Source organism: Tachypleus tridentatus, chromosome 1 (genome assembly GCF_004210375.1).
Source record: "Tachypleus tridentatus isolate NWPU-2018 chromosome 1, ASM421037v1, whole genome shotgun sequence".
Taxonomy (NCBI): Eukaryota; Metazoa; Arthropoda; class Merostomata; order Xiphosura; family Limulidae; genus Tachypleus; species Tachypleus tridentatus.
The window spans coordinates 52,245,018-52,258,962 of record NC_134825.1 but is presented as its reverse complement, the minus strand read 5'-3'; the positions used below and the strand labels follow the sequence as shown (position 1 = coordinate 52,258,962).

At 35.6% G+C, this 13,945-nt stretch overlaps 1 protein-coding gene across 2 annotated transcripts in view; it reads right to left on the bottom strand.

The window, feature by feature from the left end:
* Positions 1–2,862: 2,862 nt before the first annotated feature.
* The window catches only part of PDCD-5 (programmed cell death 5), a 32,478-nt gene continuing 21,395 nt past the window's right edge, over positions 2,863–13,945 (bottom strand). The window contains exons 4-5 of one of the 2 annotated variants that reach the window (XM_076497207.1): positions 13,068–13,139; positions 2,863–3,401 (exon numbers count right to left, since the gene is read on the bottom strand). In XM_076497207.1, the coding sequence (XP_076353322.1) occupies positions 3,354–3,401; positions 13,068–13,139 (120 nt within the window). In that variant the 3' untranslated portion in view covers positions 2,863–3,353. Of the gene's footprint in view, positions 3,402–3,697; positions 3,781–13,067; positions 13,140–13,945 lie in introns of those variants that run through there. The other variant, XM_076497216.1, reaches the window with a different exon arrangement.

The following is a 13,945-nucleotide window of genomic DNA, read 5'->3' as shown; positions in this document are numbered from 1 at the left end:
GTTAATGTTTATTTACTCTAAGCATTACTGTCTATTCATCCTAGTGTACATATATCAATAGCAAAGAATTAGAGCTTTAGAACAGTGAATGTTGTAACATGGATCAATGCATTTCCTTTAACATGAAGGATGGTTATTTGGATGTTATAATGTTCTTAGTGGATTGACACGTTAGACCTTATGCCTAGAAAATGGAAAGAAGGGATATATTTTACTGAATGCTATCTTCATCAAGCACAGGATATTGGTGTTCTATACCTGAATAACACTTTATGAACCAAGTTAAACAGCCAATTCAAGGGCCTCCTATGATTCAGATGTAGCCATCCCTAATCTCAAACTATGGATCAAGAAGAAGTCAGTTGGTCACTTTTATAATGAGCCACAGCTGAAAGTGTGGAGTGCACTCAGAAACATCATAGCACAAACTTTGAACATTTTAAGTTATAATCCAGAAACTACTAGGTAATGCCGAGCTAACATATATTATACATATATAGAACTACTCACATTTGTTTTACAAACTGACTTCACTGATACATTGTTTTTTTGTGCCATTAAGCATACTTTATAACTCAAGTGCCATTGGTAACTTAGTGTAAACATGTTAAGTGCAGACTGATAATTTTCAAAATTTCCTTTAAACCTTTTAAGTGTTATCAGTTTATAATTAATTTCATATTTAAAACTGATATACTTGTTTTGCAAACAGAAAAAGTTGCTTAAACCCAACAACTTGTTGAAAGTTTATCTTTTCTAGCTACTTCTAACCTATAGTTTTCTTTTATAATGAAAATTCAATATTATATAGTACTTTAGTTCACTTGGATTAAATCCAACTTATATATTTTGTGTTCAACTGATATTAATGACATGACTGTGCCTTTCTTAACCTAGGCATCACTTACTTCTTCTTCAAGCTATGAAGTTTTGGGTCAGTGAATATATATGTAGTTTGCTGTTTTAAGTCCACAAGTCTGATTCAGCAATATCTAGTTTATAGAACATACATAAATAAAAATCATGCTTTGAGCAAACTTTCCCTCTTCTTAGAAACTGATATTGTCGGTCCTTCAAAACTAAAGTAGCAACAAAGGAGCTAATACTCCATGTGGAATATTCTCTATTGCTTCAAGGATTCTTTATCTTTGATCAGTATTTATTGATAAATCCTTAGTTAAAATAAGAAATACTTCATCACTTTAAATTGTTTGTAAAGCATAAATAACATCAAGAAAAGGAGTTATGTTGCAAAGGAGTGTATTAATTAGAGGGAAGGATTCTGAAGTTAGACCAAACATAAACAAAAGTCAATGATTTAAGTATGAGTTAACCCAGATCCTATATATATTTGTGAAAAAAATAGAGCACCGTGTTAAAACATAAAATAGCTTTGTGAAATACGAAGCGTTAAAAAACATGAAATAACTTTGTGAAATACAAATACTGTGTTAAATTGTAAAATAACTGTGAAATACAAGTAGAATACTGTGTTAAAATGTAAAGTAACTGTGAAATACAAGTAGAATACTGTGTTAAAATGTAAAGTAACTGTGAAATACAACTTTTTATAATCTAATTTTCTATATTATAAAACTACGAAAAGCCGTAGCTGATATCCATACTAATGTTGTGTTAATACTACAGAAGGAATATAAGGTTACATTTATTTTACTTTGTACAAACAGTTTCAACCATTACCTGTATACATATATTCTCAGGTAAGATATTTCAATAATTAATTTATAAAAGTTTATAAAAAATGTCTTAAGTGAGAGGTTTTTATAAGTTTAGAAATATATTTTGTGGAAAATAAATATGTTAACCAAAATCCACTACAATTCACTAAGCTTGACAAGAATAAAGAAATTTAAAAGAAGAATACAAAATACACTGATTTTATTTATAAAAGAGGAAATATAAGCACTTGCCAAAAAATATGACTACCTATCTCAGCTTATTTAAAACCTCTATAACGTCCAGACGTGAAAAATGATTTTAAATGTAAACAGATTTCAGTTTTAATGTTCACGATATGGTTATCTTGTTGTTGACTAACATCTCTTTAGGTGTTAGCTGAAATTCAAGATTTGGGCATATTGAACTATATGGTTCATCTGAAATATTCACCTTTACCCTTCCTGAAACAATAAAAAAATTACAAAACCTAGTTAAATTTAATCTTTGCTTTGTTTTTTCAAACTGTATGTTTGGAACAATCATTTCTACACAATACTTATAAAAGTTGTGATAGCACCTCAATGTTACATTAAGATTCTCATTTTTATCATAAAATTTATGTTATTTATTTCCTCAGTAGTGAAGAAAAGAGAGAAGTGATAATGAATTTACTGGTAGTTGAGCTCTCACAGTACAGTAGGATGTTTAATGATAAGACAAACTGTAAACATGAATTAAAACCATCTTGGAAACTGGACTTGATCTCAATCTGTGCTTGACTTAGTACTGGGTTACAGGTGAGGAGGGCATTATTGCTTCAAAATGTCTTGTTTTTATTAATTTTATTATAGTGAAATATCTCGTAAGTCACAGGCACTACGTGGTTAGAAGAAATAAATGTTTGTTTTGAATTTTGTGCAAAGCTACACAAGGGCTATCTATGCTAGCCATTCCTCATTTAGCAGTGTAAGACTACAGGGAAGGCAGCTAGTCATTACTACCCACCGCCAACTCTTGGGCTATTCTCTTAATCAATGAATAGTGGGATTGACCGTCATATTATGATGCTCCCACAGCTGAAAGGGCGAGCATGTTTGGTGTGATGGGGATTTGAACCCAGGACCCTCAGAAATAAATGAATAGTTTCACATTAACTATGAAACACAATACACTATAAAGAAATGAAGTTCAGTAAGGAAGATTTATTCACAATTCAAACTGTTTCAAGATACATAATGTATTGTATTAATGGAACTTAAGGTAACCTAATGTATACTGTCATTCCAATCTTTATAAATCTTATGAATCATTTCTGAAATTTATTTATGCAATTTCTTAAGGAGTTTTAAAAAAGGTTTCAAAACACAACAAGTTTTCCATATATATAGTTAGTCTGATACTTAGCAAAATAATATTATCCAAAGTTAGTCTGGCATTCAAACAAGATAAGAAATAAAACAAAAACTTCAGTGAACATCACTCTTTCTCTTAGTCATTGTATTATTTTCAGTGGCTGAATCAGAGCATGTAAATCTGAACCTGGCAGAGTCTTGATAATCATGTCTCAACATTACATTCATGTATATGTAACTATAATCTGCAGACTTAACATTTACACATTCTTCTTCTGAATATTGTTCATTCAAACAATGACCAATGTTGATAAGCACTTTTCAGAAGTCTTCATCAGAATCATCAAGAGCTGCTCTTCTTCTGTCAAACTGAGAAAAGAAACAATTACTACAGTAACCACACAAATGATACCATTAATCCTCAACAAGTATTTCTGGTATAAGTTAATAAAAATATCTTGAGTACCAAACTATGTTTTATTACTATACCTTAATAACAAGGCAAAGGCAAATGATCAGTCAAGTCTATGATGCTTATGTTATGGCCAAAAACAAATAGAAGGTAATTAAGTCTTGTGTAACTGTAGAAGTAAGATTTAAAAAATGAAAATAATTAGTCATTTGGTTTTATGCTTGTCCATGGAAACCACACAGAGAAGTTGGAAGAAGAAAAATGTTTTGTTTGCTATGCCCATGAAAGTCACATGTGGAAACTGAAAGGAAAGTCTTTCAAACACTGTTTCTTTTTCTGAAAAAAAAATTATAAATAGTTTTATCAGTGTAATTTTAAGTAGTTAATATAAAACAAAATCATGCATACATTTATATTATTTTAAAATAAATGTTTTGTAGAAGTTACATTGTTTTATATAACTTTAAAAAAATGAGAATTACATTATCAGGATATTAACATAGCAATTAGTATATTTATTTGAATTAGTGTTCTGGTGTAAGAAAACTGTGCAAGTGTGAACCATCACTGTGATGTTGAAAATTCATTCATATGTAGTACTCATGATACAAAATGTCACATTATTTAGTTAACAATGAAAGCCACATCTATTTAAGTACCAAATGCATTTAAATCATACACATACAAGACAAAGTAGTAATAGTACACTTTAGGCTTTTTCTCTAAGATAAGAAACTAATGATTTGTAAACAATTAGACATAAAACTACAATATAAATAGTACTGAACAAGAAGGAAATTTATCTTCATTAAATTCTGTATTCTTTTTTTCAGAGCAGACTGTACATTAAGATTTGTCATCACAAAGATCATCTGATGTTTGTTACTGATGGTTGTGATACTTATTCATGAACAAAATAAAAATATTGCATTTAAAGATCTTAGTTTGTCCTTCAAGTCTGTATAAAGCTATATTTCAAACCTGAAGGACTTAGATGTTTGATCCTGTTTAACTGTGAATGTTATGTTTGACTGTATATTTATTCAAGTCATTCTCGAAAGAGTTGGATAACTGATCTATATATCTACAAAAGTCATATTTAGAAGCTGTAAAAAGTTTAAAATCTGGTTTGAAGAACTATTTAAATCATAATTTCTGGTTAAAAAAAAGCAGACAGTTGTCCTATATAATTCCAACTGTCAGTATGTGCCATATTTAGAAATCTAATAGAGGCAGTTATTATGTATAAGTACGAATACCATATTGTGAAATTTGAATGTTTTTATAAACAAATGTGAAAGTTAACACTTTCCACTAAAAAATATATTTGTGATAGATACTTACCTCAATTAACATAACTGCTTTCCTTGATTTGTGCTGCCCTCTTTGTGCACAATTTCCACTCATCACTAGCCTTGAGGCTCCCACCTTATGTCATGTTTACACATAGTATAGTTGTTTTGTAGCAGGTAAATGAGCATGCAACACTCTCCTAGTGCAGTTGACTCCTTCTATGCTGATCGTTCAGTTATCGCTTCGAGATTATGCAAGAAAAGATGCAATGAAAATACAATTCCAGTGTTGGAAAATGTTTTTTTCTGACTCCATACCTTATTTCTGCTCACATAATAGCTGAGCTTCCAAAATGAAAGGGTAAAGAAACTGGTAAAGATACATAGATTAATGCTTCTCAACCCTTAAGATCCTCTACAAACATCCAGGAGTTCTCTGAGATACTAGATTTCCACAGGGTACTGTGGTATGCAAAAGTTCTGCATATTGCAACATATAAATACATAACAGTCAAATAATTGCACTACAAATACATTATATTTCTTTACAAGTATAGTGGGTTTTATAAAGCTATAATATAGCAACTGGACAGTAGTTTGAAGGAATCTTGGAATCTTTCCCGGGCTTAGAGAAAAGTAGGACAATAGCCTGGTGCCAGTAATCAGAAAAAACATTTGGAAACAGAAAAAGAGTGAGACTGGATGACCCCTGGCAAATGGTATGGGATACAACAGTATATTTGGCTGTATCAATTACCATGAACCATCCTGAGAAACTTATTCAAAGTCAGATGTATCACTGAAGGTTCTAAGAAAGTGATATGAAGGGATGAACAATCACAAAACCATTGATCCAAAAATCATCTGAGAGTCTAGATATGTCTACCCATCTTGTGAAGGAGGAATGTAGAAACAGATGGAGACCGAAATGAGAGGAAGGAAGAGGAACACTTTCTATGGTACTGGGTGTATCAAGACACTAGATGAAGTCTCCAAGTAAAGGAGGAGGAAGGGAAATGGTGGAAGACAATGGAACTGATGCAAGGAACCAATAAGTGATTATACAGAGCCCATTGCAGATGAGCACAAACAAAAGGAATATGGGATTCCATGAAAACCAAAGTCCTCAAAAGAGAGAGAACCTTTTGCACAATGAGAAAAGAAGAGGACAAGGGATGGGAAACTAATTACACTACATCCCTCAGAAGAAGAGTAGAAGGCTGTGAAAGTGAAAACAGAAAAACCCAAATAAATCAAAAATTGATGTTAGGTGTAACTTCTCTAGGTTAACCAATAAACCAAGACTCACTTCCTCCCAAAGCAGGAGAAGAGAATGGGTGTAGAAGGTTTGTTGGAATGGAGTCAAATGTGAAAAGAAGCATCCGTGAAATAAGCACCTTGGTTATTCCAAATCCTGGGGTAAAAGATTATCATAGAATGAGTTATATAGAGGTTAAGAGTTTGGAAACAAAAAAAGAGTGAGACTGGATGACCCCTGGCAAATGGTATGGGATACAACAGTATATTTGGCTGTATCAATTACCACTAAATGACCATAAACCACGGAAAAATTGAAGGAAGTCAAGAAACTGACTATGACTGGATACCTAGTTACAGATTCATTAGAAACCCTGAAAAGATAGGAACAAATCTTGTAAAAAAAATAAGAAACCTATTCAAGGAAGTCTTTTATCAAAATCCAATACTGCTACAGATGTTGACAAGAAACAAGATCCCTTGTAGAAGGAAAAGTACAGGGAATAGGAAAATGGAGGAGAGGAAAAAATGAGAGTAAGGTTATCTGACAGAACTCCCATTACTCCACAATTAGTTGCAAATGATGGACAAAGGTCTATAAACCTTAGCAAACAGAACCTATCAACCTATAACTTAGCTTCTATGTGATCCAAAGCAAGAGAAATGGCATACACTTCAACAGTGAAAACAGAATATGTAGAGGGGATCCTATGCACAACCATCAAACCATGGCAGAGCCCATACAGTCACCTGATTTTGAACCATCTGTATAAATAGAAATGGAAGGATGGTTCGAAAGATGTTCAGCAAATAACAGACAGTATTTCCAATCAGGAATGTCTGCTTTACTGAGACTACTTAAAGATAGGTCACATTTGAGGACTGTAAGAAACCAAGGTCGGATGGGCCGACCAGTGGATACAGCAATGTTATCCAAGGACAGACCCAATTCATCCAACTGTAACTGGATATGAAGGCCAAAAAGAACAATGGCAGACCATCTGGTCTGAAAAAGCATGGCCCATCGAGGAAGGATAACACAACTCCAGGTGTGATGCTTTGGTAAGGAACAAAGTTTTGAAGCATATAATAAAGACAGTTGCAAACGGTAGGTGTAAAGAAGGTTCATGAGTCTCTATGTATAAGCTCTGAACTGGGGAAGTTTGGAAAGCCCCAGTGCAGAGCCAAAGTCCTTGATGATGAATGGGGTCTAGCATATTTAAAGCCGAGGTCCTGGAAAAGCCGTAGACCAGTGATCTGCTTCCCAAGTGGTGGAAGAGAGGATATGGAGGATGTTCAGTGCTCTTGTACATTTGACCCATAGCTGCTTGATGTGTGGTATAAAGGTCAGCTTACGATCAAAGATAAGCCCCAAGAACTTTGTCTTAGGGACCACAGGCAGCATAACTTTATCGATACAGAGTTCAGTATCAGGGTGAATACCCCATTGGCAGCAAAAGTGCATGCAAACAGTTTTAGAAAGATAGAAGTTAGAGCCATTTGATGTAGTCCACTTCAGTAAATGATTGAGGACAGTCTGTAGCTGCCGCTTAATATACCTCGTGTTCGATGACTGACATGAGATGTGAAAGTTGTCGACAGAGCAAGTTTGCAACAGTGAGATGGAGTTATTTAGTGATGGCATTAATCTTTATACTGAAAAGTGTGACACTCAAAACACAGCCCTGAGGGACTCCAAGTTCCTGTAGAAAAAAACGAGAAAGTATCAAACCCACAGGAACTTGGAATCTCCTGTCCATTCAAAAATTTTTAATAAAAATGGGCAAATGGCCACATAACCTATACATAGAGGTTTTGCAAAATGTCATACCTTTATGTTGTATCAAAGGCCTTCTCAATGTCAAAGGATATTGATACAAGATATTGTCGTTTGAGAAAGGATTCTCTGATTGACATTTCAAGTCGAATCAGGTGGTCCAAGTTGGAGCTCTGTCGTCGGAACCCACACTGGGTGGGCAAGAGAAGGTTGTTTGATTTGAAGAACCAAACAAGATGAGCACTAACCATCCTCTCTAAGGTCTTACAGAGACAGCTCATCATAGTAATTGGATGGAAGTATGAAGGAATATTGGGATCCTTCCCAGGCTTAGAGAAAAGTAGGACAATATCCTGGTGCTGGTAATCAGGAAAAACATTCTCCTGCCAGATCCAGTTAAAAACAAGCAGGAAATAGATGGCACAGCATTGCATAGTGTGCATCATCAGGTCCAACTGATGCATTGCTAGACCAATGAAGGGCCAGTTTGAGTTCCACCAGTGTAAAGGGATTATTATAGTCATAGAGACAATCAGCTCGAAAAGAAAGAGGTGATTGCTCTACCTGAGTCTTGATGGCTGAGAAGGTGGAGGAAGAAGCAGAAGTGCTAAATACCCAGCAAAAGCTTTCACCTAGAGTATGGGCAATGCTCAGTTACTTTCTGGCCACCAGAGAGCAAGATCGAGAGGGGGACAGAATTACATTGCCCACTGACCCTTTGAATCTTGTCTCATATGACTTTGGAACTAGTGGTAGAAGATATACCAGCTGTGAACTTAATCCAAGATTCCTTCTGGCTTTGATGTCTTACTCACCAAGCATGTGCATGGGCCCATTGGAAAGTGACGTGGTTTGAAATTGTGGGATATCTACAGAAAGTATCCCACGCCCATTTTTGAGCCTTCCATGCCATGTGGCAGGTTGGATTCTACCATGGACAAGGATATAGTGGAAAAAATCTCGAGGTTTTAGGAATACACTGAGCAGCTGCTTGTATAACACAGTCAGTTATTGCTGTCACACAGTCATCTATTGGTGACTTACAGACAATGGCAGGGTCAAGTTCTGCAAGAGCAGTGAAAGAGGGCCAGTTTGTGTGATCCAGCTTCCATCAGGACACACAGGCCAGGTGGCATCGACCATGGCTTGTCTCTCAAAATTATAGGCAAATGATCACTGCCTCATGGATTATTGTCAACCCTCCGAGAAAAATGGGAGAACAGTGAAGGGGAGGAAATTGAGAGGTAAATAGAAGTAAAGGACTGACTAGGTGCATGAAAATAAGTAGAAGAACCAGTATTGAAAGGAGAAAGGTTGTGATAAGAGAGCATATGCTCCACAGAGTGACCCCTCCTATTAATATCAGCACTTCCCCAGAGGGGATGATGTCCATTAAAGTCCCCCAGGATTAAAAGAGGAGACAGCAATTGTTCAATGAGACCATCAAGGTCTGATTGATCATAAATCTCTTCAAGCAACAGGTAGAGAGAACAAACAGTGATGGTACAACCCAAGGAAGCATGGATGGCTATGGCATTCAAGGGTGTGTCAAATGGCAAAGACAGGGTGGGCACATGCTGATTGACCAACAGTTCCACCCCTCCATGCACTCGTCCATCACACAGCCTGTCATTTCTGTACAATAAAAACTGGTGAAAGGTGACTGTATCAGCAGATTTCAGAAATGTTTCCTGTAAGGAAAGACATACAGAATGGTAGGAAGCATTCAGTGTTTTGATGTCATCCAGATTAGAAGGTAAACCTTGACAGTTCCATTGTATCAAGGTGGCCATTTTATATATATATATGTGTAGGCGAATTTGGTGCAGAACCCTTCTATTAACAACCACGTCTTTTTTCTTTACTGTCTTTATTCGAGGGAGGGCTATTGACCTCCATATATCCTACTATGGGTCGACTGGGCAGGTCACTGCTGTTGGAAGAGGATTCCAGTGAATGAGGATGTGAACAAATGATTGTTTTGAATCTTGGGGTGGGAGAAGATGTATCCGAGGAAATGCCTGTACCTGAAACCAAAGAAAGTGGATCTTGGGATTTGTTGGAATGTATGGAATGGACAGAGATGGGTGATGAAGTTGATTCATAAACTTTAACCATGGAAGTCAAAAGACTTTTCATTTGTTTTGAGAATAATTCTTTTGGAGGCACAAAGAGATCTGTCTGCACTCCCACTGAAGTAGTGGAACGAAGTGCAGCAAGATGAAGTGGTGGACAGCAACTTTCAAGCCTCAGGATAAGTAATTTTATGAATCGTATTCAAATGCTGCACCTCTTTTTCTTCCAACCATTTAGGGCAAGTACAGAAGTAGGACAGGTAAGAGCCATTGCAACTGATGCAATGAGGGTCTGTTTCACAATCATAAGCATCATGGTAAATGCCATCGCAACAAGCACACGTCAAGGAACCATGACATGACGTCTTTGAGTGACCGAACCTGACACTAGAAACATCGGAGAAGGTTTGGAATGTATGGCCATACCTTGAAATTAAGATAATCTGCCTTGATGGTGGCAGGTGGATGTGGTGATGTAAATGTCAGAATGAGGATATTGGTTGGCATCATAATTCCATCTTTGTGAGTGGAGATATGCCTAACTGCAAAAACTCCTTAAGTGGAGAAACCAGCAAGAATCTTTGACTCATGAATGTCCTTCAAATTCCTCTTAACAATAACTACTCATGATGAATTCAAAGTAGCATGAGGTGTAACCTCAAAAGGTATATCCCCAATTGCCTTTGAATGGAAGAGGAGTTCACTGTATTGAGATGCGTGTGTTTCCACCAATATGTCACAAGATCGAAGCTTCTTTACTGACTTTGGAGAGCCAGTAAGTCCCTCTTGTCCCTTCTGAATGAAAAAGGGGTGCATTTGCCCTAAAGGTTTGTCTGAAAGAGAATGTAGGATAAGAAAATGAGGTATAACAGGTGTTACAGATGTTAAAGATTGCTACTCAGAATCTTCAAGATGTCGTCGTTTACCTACGGACTGTTTCTTTCACTATTTTAATTAATTTTATTTGGAGGAAGCATAATAAAAAAGGAATATTTCAGTGCCCACTGACCCCACCCTCCATGAAGCCCTACAAGGAAATGCACTACAATGTCAAACAAGGACACTACAGCAACTCCAGGGTTTCATGATCACTATACCCAAACACCAGCAACAGATACAATGTCCACAACACCTGTTGAGAACATCCAACACTGGTACTTGGTTGACCCTAGCCCAAGTAGGCCAGCAAATGACCTAATGGGCCACTACAAGGCTGCCCGTCTACAGGAAATCAAGGCCAAAGTGGTGTGTGAGGGTTGAATCCCTCAACTGCCAGGATCCTCTATTCCCCTTCAAGAGTCGCCCTGCACAGCAAACATGTGAGTGGATGTTTAGAACCCAGAGGAGGTAAACTAAAAGAACAGAACCTTCCCTGAGTAGTCCCCTTACCATGTACAGGAATCCACATTGAGGGGGTAACCATTAAGAATGATAGCAATCAGGGGGAGGACAGATGAAAACAAAAAAAAATGGGAAGTGGAGAAAAGAAGAAGCAGAAGAAAAGGAGACAGGGAAGGGCAAAGAAGAAGCATAAGAGAGACAGTAAATCGGTATGAACAAGGAAGAACACTGGCATGCACCACAACAGATGACTTTAGAATACAAGTATTCTACTAAAATCACACAGGCTGATGAAATGAGCCAGATAAGGCATACGAGAGAAAATGGAGGTGAAAAGGACTTGAGTAACAAAGCATCGTGTCTCAACAAACTTCAGCAACAGACCAACCAATGAGATAAAGCTTAGGAAAATAAACACATTACTGTAGAGAAGATAAATGAATTAGCATCCATGAAGAAAAGGTGTGAAATGTAAGACAAAGATGGAAAACTTAGGCCTAAGAAAAAATGAACAAAACACAAAGTATCTGACCAGAAAAGACTCCAGAGTTTAGGAGTCAATGACAGGCAATATAGTGCAAAGTTAGGTCTAGACGTATGTGGTAACAAAGGAGGTCTACATTTTCATGCATGCACTAAAGTGGTGGTAAAATGAATTAAATACAGACTAGCATATATGGATAGAAAGTGAAAAATATAAAAAGAAAAGGCAAGAAATGAATTACAAAGAAGAGTAAATACACCTAAAAAACCCAGTCCCAAAATTAAAAAAAAAAGCTTAGGCAGATTCAAGACAGCATGGCTGTAAGATTAGGTAAAGGCAGGTAGTGAGAAAAAACAAGCAAAATCCCTTCTTTCTTGCATAAGAAATACAGGTGGAGGTATGTCAATTACAGAAGAGGCACAAACCACATGAATTGCTACAGCACTCACTGCACGAAAGCTGTTCTGTCTCCTAACACACAAAAGAAAACCTGATACTAATGTAGGTATGAAACTAGTGTGAAAAAAATGTTGACGTGCAGAGAGATGTTGGAAAATGAAAATCCAACTACTTTCACTTAAAAAAAACTCCCATGTATGAAAAGATCATGAGTGGAAAAAAAACAACAACAAACACCATTACATGAGTGTTAAATACACAAGTGATGATTCTGCTCATCAGTATAGAGAGTCAACTGTACAGAGAAAATGTGTTGCAACTGCATTGGTGAAGAGTTGTCACATGCTCATTTGAATGCTACAATGCAGTTATACCATGTGCAAGCAAAGAATATTAGGTGGGAACCTCAAGAATAGTGGTGAGCAAAACTTTTGCATACAGAGTAGCACAAGTTGAGGAAAGCTATTATTTAGGTGGAGGTGAGGTATCACATCAGAAGTTTGATATAGTTGGTTGTCACTATGTGCAAGTGTGAATATCATTTACAAGTTTGAAAAGAGTCAGTCATTGCTATGTGCAAGTGACAATGTCATATTTAGAAGTAAAACCAAATCATCTGATGATTGGCATTATGTATCTTAAGAAAGTCATATTTAAAAAACTGAAAGAAGTAAACTGGGTTCAGGAATCTGTAAAATTTAGAGATTACAAGTAATCTGAAAGTTAGTTGTGCATATATTACACATGTATAGAATCTATTTAAAATAAGATGATTTGGTCCAATATGTCTTCAAAAACTAAAACACTCCAGAAGCCTTCAGTAAATACTCACTTCTTCCCTTGTTTCTTTAGAAAGCTCAAATATAACAAACAATTTGACAGAAATCCTTAAATTTGTACAATAAAATGTGCATTTGTTCTTAAAAATGTAAGGACAGGTTCTTGTCTTTAAAATGATACTAAAGCCCTTGCCTTCACAATGATAATTAAGCCCTTACCTTTACAGTCGTTTTCTTTGTTGTATGTTCACTAACTTTCTCCAGCAGGTTTTTAAATTCATTTTCAACAAGCTGAAAAGAAGTGAACCATATTATGACAAGCATACAGTTAATTAAATCAGAGTAAGACGTCCATGTTAGAAAATACACAGTTAAATATGCCAGAATTAAGATTTCTATGTTAAAAAAAATGCAGTTATACTGATGAAATATTACCAAGATGTATATAAAAAACTCAAATGCTACATAATCAACAGAAAATGTATGACAAATGTTTGTCTTGTAACAAGTGATGACAAACAAAATTACAACCTGGCTGTACAGGTAATGATAACTTGAATATTTTGCATAATTTCCCAATAATTTATTATTGAATGATGAATTAATATTTTGAAGCTAAGGCCAAAGTTTTCAGAACTATCATAAGTGTGATACCTACTGCTGTATATGGTAAGAAAGACAGCTTGTCATTATAAAATATGTCATAACATTAATGATTTTCATCACTACAAATTGGATTAAAGACTTTAAAAAATGGTTAATTTCTAGCTCAGTGAAAACTTTTTCTGCCTGAATTCATTTCTTCTTTACTTAATCAGAAGAAGCAAGGACTATAAGATACTTCTTAAAAAGGTTAGAAAACAAAATCTTCTAGGTGTTCACTAAAGTTTTACTATGTCACTTTAAGTAAGGAGGTTCATCCAAGTAATAAACAGTTAATAAAGCAAAAGAGTATTTTAAAACTTAAAAGAAGCTTCAAGAGAGTACAAAGTACTAAGAACTACTTTCATTAAGAGATAAGGCTAAAAATAATATAAGAAATTCTAAGATACAGAACAGCCAAATATGATATTACAGTAAAAAACCCAAACCCTATA